We start from the raw sequence: 23,083 nt of genomic DNA, 5'->3' as shown, positions 1-23,083 counted from the left end.
TTCATTAGATACACGCATCTAGACAATTTCCAAAAGGTAACGAGAATTCTGGAGAAAGAGTACAATTTTTTTTTTTCTTTTCCCCAACCTCTCGAACTACCAGGTTCTAAGAAAAAGTCATCAATCTAGTCATCCAGGAAAACCTCGAGTATGAGAACGGAAGGAAAAAAAAAAAAAAAAAAAAAAAAAAACCAAAAACCAGAAATGGAATATAATTTCGGGCGTGGGAGCACAACACATGAGGTATGAAATCAGGCAGATGACCGGCAAGGGGTTTTTTAAACACCCCATTACAAGCAGCATTATATAAGGTCACTGCCACCGTTTGACCGTGAAACCACAAACTTATCAAATTCCCATAGCCAACTTCCCTATCAAACTCTCAAGCTTATTTAGGAAAGTCATTAAAAAAAAAAAAAAAAAACGAACTGGTAAATTAAAAGTTTTATGAACGATTCCTCCACCACAGCCGGGGTTCTGTTTTCCTGAGGAGGAACGTTGTTCAGAAACACTGCATTTAATTCTTCAACATTTTTAGGAACAGCTCTCTTCAGACATGGCAAAATACCATCGAATGGACTCCAGAAATTGAGGAGAGTCCCTTACAATGATCAGAGAAGACAGGAATGACAAGCTGGCAACCCTGTGGCAGATGCTCAGGGGAGGAACGGGCTCTGTTTGGCCCACCACATTTGCTGGTGTGTTCGTTTCTGATGACAATTAGTGGACAACTTTTAGAAACCAGGACCTGGGATAGAGAACATCCAGAACCCTGGCTCCTCTATGAAAACCAGGAGACTGGGTGGGTGGGCCCGAGTTGGCTCCCCTGTGGGAAACGCTGGTGTCCCTGGTTTAAGGCTCCAGCATTTTCAGCCTTGGGTACTAACCTTTTCCTCGACGGCCCTTCTTCAAAATCTGAAGAACTAACATCGTTGCTAGTAGAGGACACTTGGGATGCATCGTCCTTCTCATTCTCTGACTGTTCTGACGCTGGTCCTAATCCCTTAGACTGGCCATTACCAAGGAGCCCTACAGGTGAGAAAAGGGGACAAAGACTTAAAACACATGACATCAGGAAGTAGCACTTTACCACAGTTACCCCTACACCATGGCTGATGAGGCCAGACCAGAATTTGGAAAGAAGATTAGAAGGTACGTATCTCCCCCTTTTGAGTGGGAACACCTCATCCTACATGAGGCCTAGGAAATCATTTCAACAGTAAGAAATGCAGGCAGGATTGTGTAACCATAACAGATTCTGCAGGGTTCTTATTCAAATATATAAGCATCTTTCAGGGCTTGGGCTAGGAAGAAAGGTACCTCGTGTATTACCAATTCGAACTAGTTAACCTTCAAAGGCTAACAGATGTACGCTAGAAATACTGAAATCCGGGGACGCCTGGCTGGCTCAGTCCGTGGGATGTGCGACTCTTGTTCTCGGGGTTGTGGGTTCGAACCCCAAGTGAGGTGGAGAGAGGACTTTAAAATAAATCTTAAAAGAAAAAAAAAAAAAAAATACTGCAATCCTTTTTGGAACTGCCTTCAGGAACCAGACAAGAAAAAGCATCATTATTTTGGAGCCACAGCTTAAGTTATTAACTAGAAATTCTACTACACAACTTCCTCTTCATAGTAATCCATTATATTAGACACTCACGTTTGCCTTTGATGGTCTCAAAGGAGAAGGCCTCTCTAGGACTGCAGGTATGACACCATGCAGAACACGGAATCTTGGGGCCCCGGGGTGTCCTGTTAAGCAAGCGAACTGGAGAAAGGTCTGTGCCAAGGGATACTGGAAGTATTTTAATAAGCACTGAGGCCCCACTAATGGGTGATGGCAGAATAAAAGCCTGGCCGGTCTTCTAGCACTGAGACGTTCTTGCATCTAGGGTTCTGGACATAATTTAAGTCCTACCGATGGGAAGCTCACCCCAACACAAGTGTCCGCAGTGACTGGCCCCCAATTTCAGTCCCATCAGCAGCCTCATGGGCATCAGAAGCTGGGAATCCGTAGGAATGCCTACACAGGATCTACGTTTTCACAGCCATGGCACTCGGCTTTTAAGCAGAGCCAAAAGTATAGTGTGGACCCTTGATTTCTATCCTTCCAACATTTCCCCCAACTTTGTAAGCACTTAATTCCCTGTATTAAATCCCTTTTTGCGGCACCTGGGTGGCTCAGACTTTAAGCGTCTGCCTTCGGCTCGGGTCATGACCCCGGGGTCCTGGGATCAAGCCCCACATCGGGCTCCCTGCTCCGCGGGAAGCCTGCTTCTCCCTCTCCCACTCCCCCTGCTTGTGTTCCCTCTCTCGCTGTGTCTCTCTCTGTCAAATAAATAAATAAAATCTTAAAATAAATAAATAAATAAATCCCTTTTTGGTTCAAACACTTAAGAGTGGTTCCGACTATTGCACTAAACACTATAGAGGAAAGAGGATTCTATATATTTGGTAAAGTCATCTGTAAGAATGTGGTATAAGGAAACCAAACCCTGGGACTCGACCTGTTTGTGCACGCGCTTCCCTGCTTGTGTGTTTGCACATCCTTTCCGAGGATGAGTAATACCAGAACACTGGAAATCTATTAGAATGAAATAAATAAAGCCCATGGCTATCACTTAGACATGTAGCTTCTGGGAGCCAGGACTGCAAAACAGAAGTGAAATCATACACAACTTCCCCAAGAAAGAGAAAACATGGGCAATTTACACCGTGAGGTCAAAAGGAGACATGAATTGTATGGAAGTCACAGTTTAAGGGTAGAGGTATGGTCTACGCTACCCACTACTGTGGTCAGTAGTCACATGCAGCTCTTTTTTTTAATGTGTTTCCTTTTTTTGACGTGGGGGGATGGGCCAGAGGGAGAGAGAGGATCTTAAGCAAGCTCCACACCCAGAGCAGAGTCCAATGCAGTGCTCGATCTCGATCCCAAGATCATGACCTGACCCCAAACCAAGAGTCGGAAGATTAAGCGCCTGAGCCACCCAGATGCCCCAATCACATCCGAGCATCTGAAATACAGCTAGTGCAGAGAAGGAAATGAATTATTTTTATTTTTAATCAACTGAAAACTGAACATTTGATAATTTTATATTGATTAATTTTTGAAACATTTTGGATATAAGTTTGAGGTTGAGTCAATTATATGAAAATTAATCTTCCCTGCCTTGAGATTTTTTAATGAAGCTCTAGACAACTAAACCTACATAATTCATAGGTATTAACTACATAAAATGACATACAGCGCTTTAAGTAAGGTCACAGGGTGAGGAGAAAGCCTACGGAAAATAGTAGGATGGATACAGGGATACTCAAGAGACGAAGAAACTGGGCCAGGAGAGAAGTCATACATGTAAAGAGGAGATGAGTGAATGGCCACACTTGAAAAGGATGGGCAGTTCAAAATAAAAACTGATTACAGAACCACATGTAAAATTAATGAGCGAGAGAAAGAGAGGCATCTTAAGTATAAGCTTACTCTTGGTTGAGTTCACATTTTCTAATAGTCCGTAAGTACAAAAAGGAGAATAAAGCAAGACAGGAGGGAAAGAATGGGAGTTCATCCATGCTTGCTTGCTTGCTTTCTTTAAGTTTTTATCATCTGCTCATTTTCTTAACACCTACCATATGCCAGGGCCCTGGGGATACAGGCATAATCAAACAAAACCTAAATTCCAGTGAGGAGGTAGATCGACAAGCACACATGAGTGGATCAGTTAGTATGTGCAAAGAAGAAACCTTGCACTTGGAGGGCAAGGAAAAAGTGATGGGGGGGGGGAGGAGACGGGACGACGGGACACAGTGAATGTGAATCAGTGAAGCCAGAACACTTAATCGCAAAGTTGGAATTTGCAATAAACCTAAAAAACCAAAACCAAAAACGGGGATGGTGGTAGTGAAGGAGGAGAGGGTTGTTTTGAAGCTGTGTTTGGATCAAGGAGGAAACAAGCAAGGACCATGTGCTGTTAGGTGAAGCCGGGGCAGAAGAAACACTGCTGTGCCCTTCAGTACATAACAAGATCTTCCGTATTTGCTGCATGAGTAAGCAGCTAGTGAGCGAGCGAGCGAGTGAGCGAGCAGAAAAGAGTGAAACCATTCAGTGACAAGCTACACTCCTGCCCTTCTGACAAGAATAATCTCCGCAGATTATAGAGCGGGGATTCTCAAACTTGAGCATGAATCAGAATCACCTGTCCAAACACAGTCCCCCAGACCTCATCACCCCATCTGTCCTATTCTAACAAGTTCGCACGTGATGCTGATGTGGCCTTGGCTACTGGGGAACCACATTTTGAGTACCACGACTGTAGGGCAAAACCAGGTTCAAGCCGGTAGGAGACCCAGGGCTCTAAGACACCAGGATGCGTGGGGCAAGTGTGAATCAGGTAAGGAAACCAGTTCTGATTGTGCAATCTATGACGACCCAAATGAAAGTAAGGCAGCCAACCCCAGAGTTCTGTTGGGGCATTCTTCTGCCTTTTATCGGGGATTTTGTGAAGGCAAATAAGATTACTTACACAACTTAGTCACCAAGCTCTAAGGAGTCCGCTAATGACAAATTCAGAGGAAAAAAAGTAACACACTGGGGGGAGGGTGCCCGGGAAGCATTCCTATCTATGTACAATACGAATAAGCATTCATATCTATGCATCAATGTAAAAAAGCATAGGAGGTAGGAGGTATCTCCCCTCCAGAAGTCGACTGTCCAAAGTGCAAATTCAGGGAAACTGGATTGTGAAATTTTACAAGGAAACAGGGAACCTGAATTGACTGTGCGTGAGCTCTTTGAAGCTCGCTGGTGAGACAGAAGTGAGCAGGATGCTCTATTAAGCCACAGTAAGGCGTGGCTGAGCTACATGAAAATGACTGAAAGTAGCAGTCATTGTCCCAAGCCCTCACCAGACTAATATCTTCCGAGAACTCCAAAGTTTCCTCCATTCCGAGGATTAGTAAGGATGGTTACCTGAACTCGAAGAGGTAAGTCTGATTCGCTTTCCAGATTAGGAAAATTGGGGCCCATACAGAGGGAACTGATTGCCTGTCAATGCAAACTGAAGGGGCTGAGCTTTTCACTGCCTTTATAAGGGGCAAGACCCATTGGTTCTGCATGCAATCTGCTTTTTCACTTGGGGTACCCCCATCCTGTACAGAGAACATTTACATTCATTTTTAGTGAGGCAGTCTACAAGGTTGGGCAGAGACGTGCCCACTCCACCCGGCTCCCCCCCAGCCCACTCTCACACCTCCCATGTACGAGCTACCCCGTTTCATTTTGAAGATTTTAATCCAAATCATACTGCCTGCCTGATCCAGAAGAGCCAGGTCAGCAAGATGGAGTAGGATGCCACAGGGCAGAACAGCCATTATCAGAACATTAGAAAAGCTACTGTGTGTTGCCTTTTCTTCTCCCTAACAAAGCCCTGCCATCAATTTTTTGAATTATTATTTTTAGTCGATGAGGAGTAACAGTACAGCGTCCCCTCCTTCTAACACACGAGCTCATTTTATTTTCCCAAAACCCTCCCCCGATCACCACAACCCTTCGTTGGGAGAGGAGGTTAAACGGAGAAAATTGAATGGCCCAAAGATCCTGTTCTCCCCACATGAGCATTTGTTCCCCTCTATTAATATTCAGGAGGTTGAACTTAAATTAAACCACGTCTATTGTCTTCCACAAAAGCAATAAATATGAGCTGAAAATTCCAAACCGCTGCGGGGGAAGGCAGCTTGGGGACCCCCTGCAACCGTGGCTGGCCACCGGCGGCCCACAGGGGCGGCGTGGCCCGGGCCCGAGACCGCTCGGCCACCGTGCGTGGCGGGGCCCGTCCTCACAGGCTGAGAGCCCCCAAAGAATCCAGTCAGTACAACAGAACAGGGCCATCACGTTCCGGGGCCTTTCAGCCCATCTCCCAAAACTGAGCAAGAAATGAAAAGGCTTTCCATTCAAGGCAACACACCAAAACTGGCTTCCTGGCTAAGCAGCAGCAGTAGCTGTGGGTAAAAAGAATTCCTGTCCTTGGACGACTGGAGATGGAGGAGCATGATCTCCCTCTTGCCTTCACATGGGGGGTGGGGGGGTGGATACAAACGAGGCCAAGGATCCCGTTCACTCCAGAAGTCCAGCTTAAGCACCTGATGAGAGCTACATATTTAACACCGAGGTAGAGACATTGAAGGGAATCCTTATCTAACCCTGGGACGGACGGACGCACGCACGCACGGGGACACACACACACACAGAATGTGCAGCCCTTATAATTCCATGTTTTAGACACAAAGAAGTTTCACCAGCCCTCCCATTGGCTACACGTACATGACAGAATACAAAACCAAAGGAAAAAAAAAAATCGAACCCCTCTGCTTCACTAAAAGCAGAGCCTAAAGAAGGGTTAGAGAGAAGGGGAAAAAATGAGGAGACCTTTGAAGCTTCCAAAACATTTGGAGCACACCAAACGTATTAGCATATTAGGGAGAGTCCATGTATTTGGCTTTGTTGTAGAAGAAATGCACAAAAGGTAATTCTGTATTACACAGCCAGTGCCCGTCTGCCACCCCATCACTGTGAAACAAGGTATCACATTACATATTAAACAGTCAAGCATCCAAAGAGAGCTTTCATTTTCAGCTGCAGTGTGTGTGTGTGTGTGTGTGTGTGTGTGTGTGTGCGCGCGCGCGCGTGTTGGGGGATGGGGACGGCTGCCGCACTTTGGAGTTGAGAGAAAAATTACCACAACAGCCCCTTGGGTTGAGGTAGGACCCTCTCTCGTATTCAGAATGCATAGTCTGCGGCCATTGCTTGTGAAAAATAAAGTCTATTTTTCACTCAAATTTTTAAAGAAAAATCTGTGGATTGTTTTCTGGGGTTTTTTGTTTTGTTTTGTTTTGCTTTGGGATACCAGGGAGAAATGGGGCTCCGGCCAGCCTCGCAGGTTCAACACGAATACACGAATACAGAGTCCGAATCCAACTGTACACACTTGGGTCAGCAGCCAAGCTTTTGGATGGATCCCCAGGTTCCAGGGAAGGGGATGAGCATGGCAGAGAGGTCTGCGAAGCTAAGCCCAGGCTCCCCACATCAAAATGCTGAGGTGGACGAGAACAAATGACAGTCTCGAGGCATGATGTCACAGCCACACTCATGGTCAACAGAGCACAAATGAAAGTGGGTTGAATACCTCAGCTGACGGAAAATAATGATCCCTTCCCTTAGGAGAAGGGCCCCTGAGCAGATAGGGCTCCCCTTTGTCTACTCTCAATCAGCTATGGAGATTTTCCATTCCAACCAAGAATATGGACCAAAACTACCCCAATGACCCCTGAGAAGAGCCCCCAAGATAAAGAGACGACAGGGGCTTTTGTTAGTTTAACACCCAAAAAGTAAACAGATAATGCCCCAGGAACCCTTTCCCACCACCATTCTTTCCCCATGAAACCTTCTTGGGCAATCTGAAGCTCAAGTTTTTGATAAAAAAGGTGTTCCCTAAAAAAACTGACAGAGAACTAATTAATTAACATGGAAAAGTTGGGCCACTGGGTAAGCAAAGCCAGTGTCGGATTCTATCTTTTTTTTTCTTGTTTCAAAATCAAGCACATGGCTACCTTTGAGACAGATGAGCGGGAAGAGAGACAGGACCCTTGAGCCCAGAAGGGATTTCCTCACCTTGAGGCACAAAGAAGCGAGCCAGCAGACATTTACACACAGGAAGGACGACCACATTGCTGCGAACACTAAAATGGGCCCTATTCTAGCGGTCTAAACCCCAAATGAGTGAGCACCACCCAAAGACAAAAGACCTCTCCTTCCCACATCCTGACCAGTAGTCACAAGAAGAAAGAAAACACTCCTCATGGAGAGGCTCCAACAACCACCACCGAAGAGCCACAGTTGGACTTCATTTGGTACCCAAAAAAAAAAAAATCACTCAGTGGGAAAGATCCAGGATCTCTAGTTTCTGGACCAGCCATGGCAGCTACTGGGAACTGTGATGATCACAATGGCAAGCAAATTGTACTGTGCATTTTGCAACAACTCCTTTACTTCTTTAGGGTAAAGGGCTCTTCCTCCTTACATTCTCCGTCTTTTCCCTTGTTCTTCCTCCTTACCATGAATTTTACAACATCACAACAGGTAGAATAGCTTGAATAATAAATAATAATAATAATCACTGAAACAGAAACATCCACTGTTCCACAAGGAGAAGCTCTCTCTACTTTTGCATGCAAGCAACAATTACTCCTCCATCCCAGGCCTGAATTCCTCCGGGTCCAAACCCCATCCCAATACCTTATTGATTTTACGCTGGCAAACCAGTCAAAAGCATGCCCACCAGGCCATCTAGTTATAACCATCCATCCAAAGCATGAATCCCTGGACTCCCCCAGAACATGCAACTCAAACTTCTATCAGCTAAGGGAAAAGGTTCCACTGTGCAAACGGCCCAGTCCCAAACACCCCAGAGGTCAAAAACCGCCTTCCACATTCAGAAGAAAAGGGATTAAAGACAGATGCCGGATTTAGGCCGGTGTAGAGACCGAGCTGCAGAACAATGGTATCACCGCAAAGCGTGAACTTGGAGTCACACACAGTAGAGGTAAACACAGGTCATTTCTAGAGAAATTCTTTTAGATAGATCAAGGAGACCAACACATCCAAAGTTTTACGTTCAGATAATCGGACGTGCCAAAATCAGATTCTTTTTTCCAAATCACGCAATCTGCACTTCTCAAAGGGAGATTTCCATATACCTATGCAGCATATTCTCAGAAAGCTAGGGACAGTCAACCTTCAAGTAATTGCCATATGCATGTGTATTTATCTTCAAAGCTTAATATCATCACTACATTTACCCCACAGATGAGTTACCAAAAGACACAGGCTCTCAAATATTAGCAAGTCTCTACAAAGTTAGGTAAACCTGGCTTCAACTCAGATCAACAAACCCCATCAAGTTACTAGTCTGTGTACTAGTCTGTGCTGATAAACAGGCACCACTCCAAATACTGTGTTCTGACTAACATCACAATTTGCGGAGAAGAGCCACACCCTTAACCCTAAAACCTCTCTAGCTGCTTTTACCCCCTAATACAAATGGACCCCATCGAAGTTCTCAATTCCCTTGTGCTTGTAGCATTGACTGGGAGGGATGGAAGTTTCTGAGGGCCCTCATTACCTCACTCACAAATCAGACTGCACACCGCTTTTCAGATGAACAGATTAAGGAAGGATTAAGTGGGCTATCTGAAGCAAAAATAATAATAATAATAATAATAATAATAATAGGGAAATTTTTAAAGCTGCTGACAGCAAGCAAGTTTAGAGAGGCCTACTACCTCCCAGAGCAACATTCTTTCTCATACCGAAATCTAAGGTAAGCAACACAAAAAGCAGAACTCCAGGAACATGGCCACAGAATCTGCAATAATCAGAGGCACCTAAAACTGATGGCTCCTAAAATTCATTTGTGTTTACATCTAGTAATGCAAACCCAGATTCATGCAAGAGAGGTGGGAGGGAAAAAAAAAAATCGAGAGCACTCGGAGTTTCAAGCTTTAGGGCTGACCTAGAATCACCCAGTATCCACGTCCGTGCCTCAGTTTCCTCCATCTATCGAGGAAGGAAGACAAGAGATACAAAGTATTAAGGGAAAGGAAACCATGCATGCTGTTGATAAAGGAAACCAAAGCCGTGGTGAGGACGAACTAATTAACTTTAATCAAACATCTATTTTTAAATGCTGGGAAATGATCACATAAACTGGCAATAAAATAAAGGGACCAGCCATAGCTGGATGGCGTTCGGTCCCCAGAGAAACGTCTAAATTCATACAAGCCTGGCTAAAACTGCAGATTTGGCCAAAATGGTCAACAGAGCTGAATGCTTTAAGAACGACATTAATTCTCTCTTGTAAATTTCCACAGTGCCTTTGCGGGAGCCACCACTACCCCCAGGGAGGATATCAAAGCTAAAAGAATATTAATATTAAGCAATCGCAACACTTTTCACATACTCATATATACACACAGACAGACAGATCTATCTAGCACCTTGCCATCCATAATGGATTTAATCAGGACCCCAGCAGGGGAAAAACCACAAAAGGCCTATTTCTCCAACAAAAGCCGTAGCAGCCTGAAACAAACCTAGAGCTATTTGGTTTTTATTTTATTTATAGGAACAGACCTTCTATCCCAGGTTCCTCAAGATAAGCCACCAAAAACTGCACCTGACAGACCCGTGGAGCAGCCATCCTCAGAGCCGGATCATTGCAGAGAGACAGAGAGGAAGGAGGACAGAGAGAGGGAGGGAGGAGGGAGGGAGGGGGAGGGCGAGCGCGGCGAGGCAGGCTCCAGAGCACTTGTCAACAATCCTCCCCTGTACGTAATAAGCAGGCGGCGGTGCACATTCCGCGCGGCAATAGGACGGCCGCGAGCCCTGGGCCCGGGAGGGGGAGGGGAGGCGCCCGGGAGGGAAGGTTATTTATGTGCAGGGGAGGGAACCCAACCCCGAAGAGGAGGGGTCTGCGGTGCTTTTTCCCCCCTCCTGATAAATTGAGGGGAGGGGAAAAAAAGGGGGGAACGAAAAGAGCGACTAGCTTTTCTCTCTCCAGGCAAAGCAATTCCCCCAATCTGCAATGCAGACAAATCCTTATTGGAGAATTTCTGGGAATGGGGGGGGGGGGGGTGAGGAGGGGAGAGACAGGACACCTCTGACGGGGGCGGTCAGTTTAATGGTGCACACGTCTGCGCCCAGTCTGCCGGCCCACCCCCCCATGCACACATTCCACCCCCACGCGCAGCAGTGGGGTGGGGGTGGGGGGTCCGTGGCACATTTTCAATGGCATCCCTTTTTAATATCATAATCTGTGTCATTCAGCACTTGCCTTTTATTTATTTTTATTTGTTTTTTTGGCTGGGAGACCTGGGCAGCGATCCAGACAGACTGCAGAAATCTCGCTCCACAGGCTCCTCCTCCTCAAGCCCTCCCCCTCCCCTCCCTCCAATCCTGGCTACCAGGGCGCTTTTATTACTTCTGTGGTGACCGCTGGGGCCACTGCCGCCCTCCCCGCCCCCAGCACACTGACGGCCTTCCCCCACGCACGTAAATTCATCTCATCTAATAACACAGACGCTGCTTCTCCTCATTGTTTCCGGAGGGTCTGTCACAGAACAGGCTCTGTGGCCCGGCAGCTGCTGGGGGGGAGGGGGGGCAAGACTCCAACAAGGCTGGCCAGCTCCCTGGCCCTGATGACTGGAGCATGCATCTCCCCCTCATTTGTCATAAAGCTATTTGATTTTAAAAGTCAATTCTTTCAAGGCTTTTGAACTTCAGCTGGCAATCATGATGTCGAAAACACATGCTCTGAACACCATCCCACACTGTACTCTTTTTGCCTTTCCAATGGGGGGGCGGGGGGGAGAGGGAAGATGGCGGCATGCCATCAAAAGATTCCATATGCTAAATTTAAAGTTTACCTCAGATTCATCCAAGGAAACTGGGAAAAGAATGCCCCTTACTATTACTTTTAGTTAGTTGTTGTTTAACCACTGAATGAGCCCCTTCTTGGCTTTACACAGGTTGTTACTGAGACCTCACCAAACCCCTCAAAGCTGATGCTACTTTTGCTTATGGCATCTAGCTGACAGTCACCCAGGGCTGGTGATTATTCTTTTCACGAGGGCAGTCTCCTGTTGCCTAAATCACCAGGTCCTACCTACCTGCCTCGCTTCTAAACAAACAATCAGGAGGTTGGTTTTGGTCCTTCCTGATTTCTACTTGCTCTCCACCCGCTTTAAAATCAGAATTACAGGCGGGGCCTTAGAGACCATCTAGCATAATCCCCCACTTTACAGATGCACACTGAGGCTTATGCAGGTATGGTTCTTAACCAAGATCAGAGCTAGCTCCTCATAAGGTTCTCAACCAAAGGTCATCCAAGAATGCCAGGGTATCCGGGAACCGGAACAACCTGATGATACAATTCCTCGTAGAAATCACTGGGATGAAAAATCCCTCTTGGATCCTATCCTGCCCCATATGTGAGCCCGCAGAGCAGACCCTCATTCGGTTCTCTCCAGTGCAGTATATTCCTGTAATGTCGAACAACTGTTTGGCACGCATCCCACTGCAGCATAAGTCATACACAGTCAATTAAAGGACATTTAAAGGATGATTATTTGGCTTTTTTCCTCTTCTTTCTACTGGGACTAGTCTTTTGGCGCCCTCAGTAATCAAAAGCACCCAACAAAGAACTGGAAATATGGGATGGTGATTCTAAGAAAAGGAAGACAGCAAGAACCACAAGACCTGAAATGACTGGCCAGAAACCCAGTCTGACGGTGACGTATGGCTACTGGTCATCCTCAATGTCCCCAGCTCTGCCGCCTCCAAACAGAGAGTGTACAGAGAGCCCTCAGCCCACCCAAGGGAAGCAGCGTCTGCTTTATTTTTTATCTACTACTCTCTCTGACTTCACTTCCCATTGCCTGGAAAGTAACTGGGTATTTAAATTTAGAAAGATAAGCCCTAGCAAAGTGTTGGCCCTGACTGCTTTTACTTCCAAGACCATCATCAGGATCTGATCGTGCACTGCACATTCCCTAAAATATATGCTTAGTCAGGCCCGTGTGTCCACTCTGCCCCGGCTCTACCGCTGAAAACCTCTGGGCTGTAAACTTCATCAGGTTTTGGACTGTTCGGATAAAACACGGGTGCATTTCCCAAAGTACCAGATAGATGGACTAACAGCAGCTTCTGGGGCACACGCCATAGAACCGAAAACTGGGTCCTGTTTCTGAATAAAAATACAACTTCAAATACTGAAATCCTGAGCCAGAGAGGGTAGAGAGGCAGGGTGAGGCTCGTGAGGCTCGCGAGGCCCGCAGCTTTGTTCCACAGTGGTGTGACTGACAGCACCACTAGCCACGTTTCAATATTCAAAGATCAGAGCAAGTTCCAAGTTTTGAGTGAGGACTCCCAAATGTCACCCACTTCAGTCTTCCTGTTTTAGTTTAGCGTAAAGAATACCTATAAACCCACAGCCAAACCCAGTTACTAAAGCATTATCTATATGCTTCCGCCTACCCCCCTTCATTATTTTATAAGTTAAGCGTATGTATTTGTGCTATGTTATTTCACTGGGCTTGATTATGAACTTCACAAAAAGGTACTGCTCTGGGGGAGCACCTGGGTGGCTCAGTGGGTTAAGCATGCAACTCTTGGTATTGGCTCAGATCATGATCTCAGGGTCGTGGGATCTAGCCCTGCGTTGGGCTCAGTGCTCAAGGCGGAGCCATCTTCAGATTCTCGGCCTCTCCCTCTCCCGGCTCATGCGGGCACATGCTCATGTGCGGTGCTCTCTCTCTCAAATAAATAAATTAAAAAAAAAAAAAAAATTTTTTTTTAAAGGTTATTGCTCTGTGTTAAGGCTCAGGGGATTTGTTTTTCCCCCAACTCAACATGAGGTTACTAAGATCATCTATCCATGATTTTGCTTATTCTTTGCTCATTTTCACTATTGTTCATCACACTCCATCACACTCCACTGTATGAATATTCCACACTTTATCTCGTCCAAGGGCACCTAAGTATTGCCAGTTTGTCGCTATCACGAACCACACTGCAAACTTCCTTCTGCTTGTCCCCTGGAAAGCATGCGCTGGAGCTTCTCTGGGATACACACCTAGAAGTGGAACTGTTGGAAATTCTTGAATATGCAAAAACAAATTTACAAGTTAATGGCAAAATGGTTTCCAAAGCAGCATCAATGTTTGCATGCGCACCACCAGCAAGGCATCATCGTAATCTCTAAATGCTTAAATATAAAGACCTATTTACCTAGGACTCTAGAGAACAAAGGTACTCCAAACTGCTACTTGCGAAGAGATCAGCATTTCAGGAAGGATCTCCCATCCTAAGAAATGCTAGGCAGCCAGCCGGCTACATGGCCACCCTCCACGACCTGACGATCACCCAAACACCAGGACATCCAAGGACATATTTTGCTGCCGAGAGCTTCAGAACGGAGGACTCTACCTGCATGTACAACCACTTCATTACCTCCGAGTTGGGCCAACTCCAGCAGCCCACCAGCTGCACTTTGCATTTTAAAAATATATGACTGGGGTAAACCCCAATCTAGGCTGTGGATAAAATGTGAGAGAGCAATTCACTCGCACATCCTCACCAAATTTGGATATCTAATAGTGCTGTGCTGATTAATTAAAGAAGCTGCTTCATAAGTATTAAGACTTGTTTTATTCATGTATCCAATCAAGGAAGTCAGCTCATCTTGAGAGCTGGGACCTAACTCATAAAAGGAAAGACAAGCCTTACAAAGTAAGAGCAAGTCACTGAATACTCATCATCCATGATCTGCTTCCAAAAGCTCTTCAATTTCCTGCCACCTATATAAGTTACTGCATACAAAAGGTGGCACCTTACCAATCCAACATCCCCCAACAAAAAACTCATTACAAAGGAGGAATAGGGTGGAGTAGGTTACCACGTGTGAGAGGAGGGTGTAGAAAGCTGCAGAGTCTGAGAATTTCATATAGGAAATACCGGGTTTTGAGGATCACACTGCATTAGCCGTGTCCTCATAAAGACAGATGTGATTTGGGCTGAATTACACAATATTGACCAGATCACCTAAGTTACGATAAAAAGCCAATGCAGAAAACGTGATCCACAGGGCTAATATTTGACTTTCAAAAATATTAAGCATGGGCCCTTTACAACAGCCAACATAATAATAAACATTACTTGTTAGCCTTCTATTTAAATAAAAGTTAATATACTGGCAATATACCAAGCAGAATTAGGTACACACAGAGCCTGGCTTGGACTCTTTCCAAGAGGGCTTGGTAATTCCTGAAGCAACAACAGTGTTCAACTCTATAATGCGTGTGGCTGGCCCTACAGCCAACATGACTTCAAGGCCACGCTGTACAATTATAAAATAATACCAATAATTACAAGAACACAGTAGGAAGATCGAGGCTGGGGGATTGTATATTAACTAGTGAAACTTGGTTGCTATGGATTTAATCACTAATACCAATGAATGAAATTGCACTACAATTAAACGAGGAAGTTCAAGAAGCTACTAGAAAGGACAATGTTCCATCAGTTTGTTTTTTTTTTTTTATTCATTAAAAAAATGAATTGGTAAACATCTAGCACTAAGAACCTTGATGGTTCACAGTACACAGCACCATTTGGGCAAGGCTGCTGCCTGCTTCTAATTCTAACTTCATCAAGTGTGTGAACCTCAGGGGAGAATCAGGGAAAGCCCTGTTCCTCTGTTAAATACACATAAGGACCAACAATTGGTTAAATTAAGACATTAAATTAATTATATACGTAAAAGGGTTAGTGGTACATAGTAAGCACTTTATAAGGGCTACCTCGAAGCCTTAATAAACTTTGGTGCTAATGAATTACAGGAATTTTTTGTCGAATATATACTTTTAATTATTTGGTTGTAAAAAGACACAAGATAAAATATGCTTTGGCTTTCAATATATTTTTTAAATGATTTGGGTAATGGATTTATAAAAAGGTAAACACAGAAATGATGCCAAGTAAGAGAAGATTAGCAGCGTTGAGATTATTTTGAAAACATGACCCGCAGAAGTATCCAGTAAAATTCAACCAGAATTACAACATGGCCATTTGACCTACTTAATACTGAATAATGGAAAACTAGATTTGAGAAGAACTAAAATAGCTGACTCAGATCACAACTGAAGAATCGTCAATCTCCTTCTCAAATCTGATTCTGACAAAACCCATACTCCCTTCTGCTACTAGGTTGGGAACAAACTGAAAAAAATATTTCTAGAGAGCAAGTCGGTGATAGATGCCAATTTTTAAAAGTCTGTAATTCAGCAAATTTGCTTCTAGAAAGTAATACTAGGATACAAATCAGAGAAACAAAGACGTACGTGCACAGATTTCAACACACTAACAATTCTGTTGCTCCTTTTACTGGTTCAAATTCTATCTGCACCCAGTTTAAAAAACGGGGCGCCTGGGTGGCTCAGTCAATGGAGCGTAGGACTTTTGATCTCAGGGTTATGAGTTCAAGCCCCATGTTAGGTGTAGAGACTACTTAAAATCTTTTTTAAAAAATAAGAGAATTTTTTACATCAGCTTCCTAAGCCATGCAATAGACCAACAAGCGCTTTGGTTTTCCAACCTGATCTCCCCCCCATGATGGTGCATAACATAAAAGCACAGAGGCAGCTGGATCGGTGTATGGCAACTGACACGTTCTCTTAACTTGATCCCTCAAGCCTCTGACTTTGCACATGTTGTTCCCGCTTTTGGAATATTCTCTCTTCTCTGTCTAGATAGAGGTCAGCCATCAGGGATACCCACCACTTGCTCTGCAGGTGATAACTTTCAAGGTAATACCCATAGTGACAAGCAACCACCTACCCAACTGCCAGGTTCTCTGAACAAGAGGATTTAGTCTTGGGTAGCTGGCTCAAGTTCGGGGAGCATGTGACTCTCAATCTCAGGGCCATGAGTTTGAACCCCATGTTGGATGTGAAGATCACATCATTTTAAAAAAAAGGGAAGAAGATGATTTTAGTCTTGCTCATCTTAACCCTCAAAACCTAGCACGCGCCTAGAGAAAATAGTTGAGACCCAATAAATACTGTTCAAAGAACAGGTTGTTCCTTGAGGCCATTTCAGGGTCTCCGTAGCATGACACGCTCTTACATTGGAGACCCACTTTCACAACTCCCAAGCATTCAAAGACACCCCTTTCTTCCCGAAGAGGGAAGAATTCTTTAGCTCTTTGTGTTTAGAAGTACTTGGCTAGGAACACATCATGTCATTTGTAATACACTGGTTTTTCAGCATTCACTGATTTAAAAAAAAAATTCCTAATTTTGGAGATTTTAAAGAGAACGAGTGGGGGTGCACGCGTGTGCAGAGGGCAAGAGAAAATCTCCAGCAGACTCCCCAAAGAGCTCAGAACCCAACATAGGGCTCGATCTCATGATTCTGAGATTCTTGATTTCTAAACCAAAATCAAGAGTTAGACGCTTAACCAACTATGCCACTCAGGTGCCCCATGAATTCTTAGCCTAGAAAAAAGAACTAACCTTCAAATTCTCAGGTGAAAAAAATTTTATGGACACTATTTAACACTCAATAACCTTCACGTCATGTTTTCTTGACATTTAATCCCTTTACTAATTTCAGTGTTAAAAACCTTTGTTTTAGAGCCAATGATTTCTTCCTGTCTGTAATAAAACTGTTCTGGGTCTTCTTGAAGATTTGCCTTTTATACCCTGCTAACCTAGATAAATTCATTTTGTTACTACTGTGTTCAAAAAGCCAAAATTAACTATAATCCTTCCACCTTTATCACAAAGCAGAACTACATCCATCACCTTCTTAACAATTCTGTGTGTATTCTTTGTGGTATTTTCCTTGAAGGTTTCATGTGCCGTACCAACAACGAATGCTGAATACGGAACATAATTTAAGATAAGACACTTTAAAAAAAAAAAAAAAAAAGATTTTATTTATCTATTTGACAGAGAGACAGAGAGAGAAAGCACAAGTAGGCAGAGCAGCAGGCAGAGGGAGAGGGAGAAGCAGGCTCCCCGCTGAGCAGGGAGCCCAATTCAGGACTTGATCCCAGGACCCTGGGGATCATGACCTGGGCTGAAGGCAGACGGATGCTTAATGACTGAGCCACCCAGGCGCCCCGATAAGATACGTTTTATAAAGGAAAAACAGGGGCACCTGGGTGGCTCAGTCATTAAGCGTCCGTCTGCCTTTGGCTCAGGTCATGATCTCAGGGTCCTGAAATCGAGCCCCGCACTGGGAACCCTGCTCAATGGGGAGCCTGCTTCTCCCTCTCCCACTCCCCGTTTGTGTTCCCTCTCTCTGTCAAATAAATAAATCTTTTTAAAAAAATCTTTTTTAAAAGGAAAAACAAAAATCACATTTTCCAACACTTAGCAACATGAGGAAAAGACTCACAATGTTTTAAATTGCAGAGATTCTACTGCATGAAATATTAAATGGGGTTTTAAAAATACAAGTGTACAGAAAGTAGACCAGAGAAAATAAAACTGAGATAGTGACCAAAAAAAAAAAAAAAAAAGTAGTATTCTGTCCAGCAGCAAGCTTTCTAGCTTTCTGAGATGTCCACATTTTCTACAAAGAATAAACTACTTTAAAAACAAAGTGAGGGCGCCTGGGTGGCTCAGTTGGTTAAGCAACTGCCTTCGGCTCAGGTCATGATCCTGGAGTCCCGGGATCGAGTCCCGCATCAGGCTCCCTGCTCGGCAGGGAGTCTGCTTCTCCCTCTGACCCTCCTCCCTCTCATGCTCTCTGTCTCTCATTCTCTCTCAAATAAATAAATAAAATCTTTAAAAAAAAATAAAAATAAAAAATAAAAACAAAGTGAGAAGGGGATCTTAACAATTATTCAAATGGTATCACAAGGGACATGGGTGCTTTTCCTGAATAGAACTACTACTGATCACAAAAAATACTCGATCACAGAAGTTATATAGGGCACATGGGTGGATCATTCAGTTAAGCATGGGACTCTTGTATGAGCTCAGGTCATGAGTTCAAGCCCCGTGTGGAGCCTACGTAAAAAACTAAAAATAAATTTTAAAACCCCAAACAAACAAAAACAAGTTATATGAAATGTGGACTCACACGGAGCTAACAAAAAACAAAGATCAAATAAAGACAATGACCACTCTGAAGCCAGTAATACGTTGCTATACTGAAGTCGGGGAGAATATGAATACCATGACCTTAATACCACGGGTAAAAGCATTCTCAAATTGCCCCACACACTGAAAGGCGGGTGAATAAACAGGCACTTGTTTTCACTTGGTCGGCACTGCTTACATACACAACACATCACTGATGAACTACACTGGCAATCCAGCAAGACCTCCTGCCAACAACAACAAAAAAAGACCGAGCTGGAGAACAAAAGCTCAGAACCACTATGCTCATCCTGTCTCTACAGCTACACTTGTTCATGTGTTGTTGTTTTTTTTAAGTACTAAAACTCATCAGACCAGCCATGTATCAAGGACTCATGGACTCCTACGTGGCTAGGGGCTACCATATATGACAAAGCAGATACACAGCATTCCCCTCCTTCTGGAAAGTTCGACATCCACAGATTTTTGGTGAGTGTAGTCTCAAGACCTTGTGACCACGTCTGTGGGCAGCGGTCCCTCTGTCTCTCTGCTGTCCCCTGCTAGAGCTCAGACCCAGTAAACAGGCCAAGTCAGACAGATGGGGACTCCTGTCCAGGCGGCAGGGTGAAAAGCGGAGGGGTGCCAATGGAGCAGCAAGCTGACAAACCCCGTCAGTTCAGCCGCGGATGGCTCCTGGTGTCATCAGTCTAGCTTTGAGACGTGGGGAGAAGGGAAAAGTGCAGGTTAGAACCCTTTACAAAAGGCCACAAGGCTATTCGGTAAACCAGAAACTATAGAAAAAGTTTGCAAAGCCATTACCCACAAAAGGTGGTTTTAATCATAGAGGATTTTAGGCAATCCTGATGTAGCTTGAGGGTAAAAGGCCAGCAATCACCAGTTAATACTCAGGAACAAAGTGCCGCATGAAGTATTTCAGTGAGACGCACATTCTGCTACCCTCGAGGCTGTAGGCACAAAGAAAGGTGTAAATCCACACACAGAGGATTCTGGGCTCACTGCTTCTCTCTCTCTCTCTCTCTCTCTCTCTCTCTCTCTCTCTCACACACACACACACACACACACTCCAGAAATAAACCATCACCTTGAATTCATTCCTGTATGCAGGTGGAGGTGGAGGGATGGGGAAGGCCTCACACACCACAGGAGAGAATCGGTGGTCACAGAGGATGCCTGTCCTTTAGTTTCTCTGCTTTCTACTTCCCCCCCAATTCTGCAAAAGCATCCAAATGTTTCCTACCCCGACCGTACCGGGTAGGATCTAGCAATTAGGAAGAACTTGAACAGGCCATAAACATCAGCCGATCACTCACCACTGAAACAAATCCAAATGGGACAAACGGAGGTCTCAAGTGTTCTATTTGTCGTAAGAAACCTGCTTGCAGTGGGACCCAGTTACTTGTACAACTAGACGTCCAATGACGTCAGTGCTCATTACAACATATTACAACATACCAATTTTTTTGGTGCATCCAATATTGCTTTAAGTGGCCAGAATCCAGGAATTGTGGTTTAATGATTGACAGACTGCAATGTGAATGGTTATATAACATAGCCTCCGTCACTTCTAAAAAGCTGCTGCAAATACAGAAGCCCTAGAATTGTCTTTCCTTGACCCGAACCTGAAGTTGCACTGCCACGCTGATGGACTCCCACAGTCCCTTTCTCTTTCTGCCTGCCTCCCGGCCTCCCCCCTGCAACCCGGCTGCCACAGATCCATCTTCTTCGACATACCACGTGCCCGCTCAGAAACCTCAGACACACCCCAATCAAGAGCTCTGTGCCCCATTAGGGGCACCCCACATACACAAACCTACCTCCTGCCATTGCTATACAGGCCTTCCCAACACCGCTGAGGAATGACCTACCGGGGAACACTAAATAGGGTTCATCTCCTTCTCGCAGGGCCAGAGTTTGTGCCCTCTGAGTCCTAGGGTGAGGTCTAATTCTAGGACAGCATCCAGACCCAGGGAATGGGGCAAACAGATTTTAATACAGTCCCTGAAGTGTGCTGTTTTATGACACACCGCTACAGCTTTTATGGGAAGTAGTTAGGTAATGTGTATCTAGAACCTCAATCACAATTACCCTTTGAATGCTTGCTTCCTGCCAGATGCTAAGGACTTTAAATAAATCATCTCCTTAATCCTAAGAATATCGCCGCTGAGAAAGAAATTATTACTCCATTTACAGAGCCGGGAAACAAGGAACAAGAGCCAAACGGGATGGCCAAGTCATGTGTGTTGGCGTTCTCCCTTGGTGGGACCGTGAGGCCAGCCTTTCAGGGATGACAGCATGACCCTCCCTGCCGATTCCCGCGAGTGGAGATGGAGGGCAGCGGCCTACCAGGGCTGGGGCTCACAGGAGGCTGAACACACAAGCAATTTTCCCCCGTAAGCTTCTAGATCATCTGCACTCCCAGCTCCAGGGCCCTGAGCTCAGGCCACTGCAAATACGCCCGTCTTCCGTGTCCTAGTGCACCCAGGAGGTGTGGTTTGGGTTGACAAAAGAGCCCTTCCTTGGGGACGTACAGTACATAGATGTTCTGAGCTCTCTGTGCCTGCCCCCTGCCCCAACAGCCCTTTCCTCAGACAGAGCTTGCTGGAGCTGGCTTATTTTTCACAAAGGGGCTAAGAAATTGGAGGAGAAGGTCTGAGCAGCGCAGAGGGCCAGGATCCTCCCATCCACTACCAAGAGCAGCCACTTGATGGCAATCTTAACCTATTCCCTTGGAATTCTTCCATCAAGAGCGACCCTGGGAGGGTGGGAGCAACAAGAATGGGCCGCAGAATGTGGACAGTGCTAGAAAAAGGCCCCTTTGCGTGGCCTGAGGAGGCAGGCGCAGGGGCGTGGAAGGATGGATGAAGAAACGATGCCGGCATTCTCCCCTGCGTTACTCTCATGTCCACAGACCTCTCTGGGGGCCTGGGTGGCAGTGAGGGTACAGCTTCTGAAATCAGACAAGGAAGTCAGAGGTTTCTCAGGCCCTGTGACACATTCACATTGGGCTCTCCATCTACAGATTGAAGAAGTGCGAGGCAGCTTCTGATCTCAGCACCTTGTCCCCTGAAACCATGGGAAAAAAGCCAAAAAAAAAAAAAAAAAGGAAGAAAAATTTAAAAAGGAAACTTTCCTTCGCGGTGCTACACCTGTTGAATAAATCAGCCCAACACTTAGTCTTATTTAAACTGTAAACGAGGGTGAATAAAATAAAAGCCATGTGCATCTATCTTCTAGAGAGAAGGCTGGGCGGGGGGGGGGGGGGGGGTCGGAATACACTGTAAATTGCATTCACTACTTCTATTTTCAGTGGCAGAAAGATTAACGTCACAAGATGGGGGGGGCAGGATTATCAGAAAACTGCCCATGTCTCAGCATGGATAAGGATTCGTATCCCCCACACGGTCCAACCCGGCCCTTTGTGATGGCTTCGTAACTCTTGGCTTCTCAATTTATAAGAAGAGTTCAGGCAGAGAGTGGAGAGTTTGCCAATATTTTCCTCTGAGGGATTCAGAAGTGCCAGCTGAGAGCCTTCCAGCTCACCCTTTAAAACTCTGTAACACTTTCCAACTGAGTAAACTGGAAAGGCCCTTTTCAAATAACACTAGTCTCAAGTTGGGTAAACTGCTGAGTGAGGACAGGGTAAAAAGCCGCTCTGGTCCAGGCTAAGCAATTTGCAATGCAGATCCCTCCAGAAATTACCAGGCCTCCTGCATGCCAAGCCAATAAACGTGCACAATTTCCACTGGGGTGTCACCTACCCTACTCATGTCTGCAGGGGATTCGCTGACCTTCTAGCATCACCCTCGATGACAAGGTCCAACTTGTCAAAAGTGGGGATTCAAACTCCTTCATAAATACCCCGAGCCCATCAGGGCGAAGCTATCAGAATTAAGACAGGTAAATGTTTCCAAGGGGAGACCTTGAGCTGCTTTCATGCATCAGAAGGCAACAGAAATCGTTCAAAGCCATCGGAAAACCGCCACCTGAGGCAGCACCAAGAGCTAGCAGGGGAGTCTCAAGCACAGATGTCTTTCCCAGTCACCAGGACCAGCTGCCACACCACATGATCAGGAGGCCCACCCACCTGCCAATGGGAAACATGGAGTCAGTGAAGGAACTGACCCAGAAGCCACTGGAGGGGCAGGTGACCCAGGAAGGACCCCCCCGCCATGTGCAGAGCTGAAATCATCAGCTCCAAAGCACGAACAAACCAAGAGCACTAGTGAAAGGTCAGGGAACGGGAGACAGGAGGAACGGGGTCCCGGGCACCGGGCATGAGGAGCTCTGAAGCCCCAGAAAGGAGCCTCAAGCTCTCCTTGCAAGACGCAGTCACAGCCGGACAGACACTCTGGTCCTCAACGGGCAG

General features: G+C 45.4%; 1 protein-coding gene across 1 annotated transcript in view; it reads right to left on the bottom strand.

Moving 5' to 3' along the window:
- Positions 1-23,083, bottom strand: part of JARID2 (jumonji and AT-rich interaction domain containing 2) — a 237,679-nt gene that overhangs the window by 103,630 nt on the left and 110,966 nt on the right. The window contains 1 exon segment of the mRNA XM_032424828.1: positions 888-1,029. Within this exon segment, the coding sequence (XP_032280719.1) occupies positions 888-1,029 (142 nt within the window).

This window comes from Phoca vitulina, unplaced genomic scaffold (genome assembly GCF_004348235.1).
Source record: "Phoca vitulina isolate PV1807 unplaced genomic scaffold, GSC_HSeal_1.0 scaffold31, whole genome shotgun sequence".
Classification (NCBI taxonomy): Eukaryota; Metazoa; Chordata; class Mammalia; order Carnivora; family Phocidae; genus Phoca; species Phoca vitulina.
The sequence above is the reverse complement of the archived record's forward strand: the minus strand, read 5'-3'. Positions and strand labels throughout refer to the sequence as shown.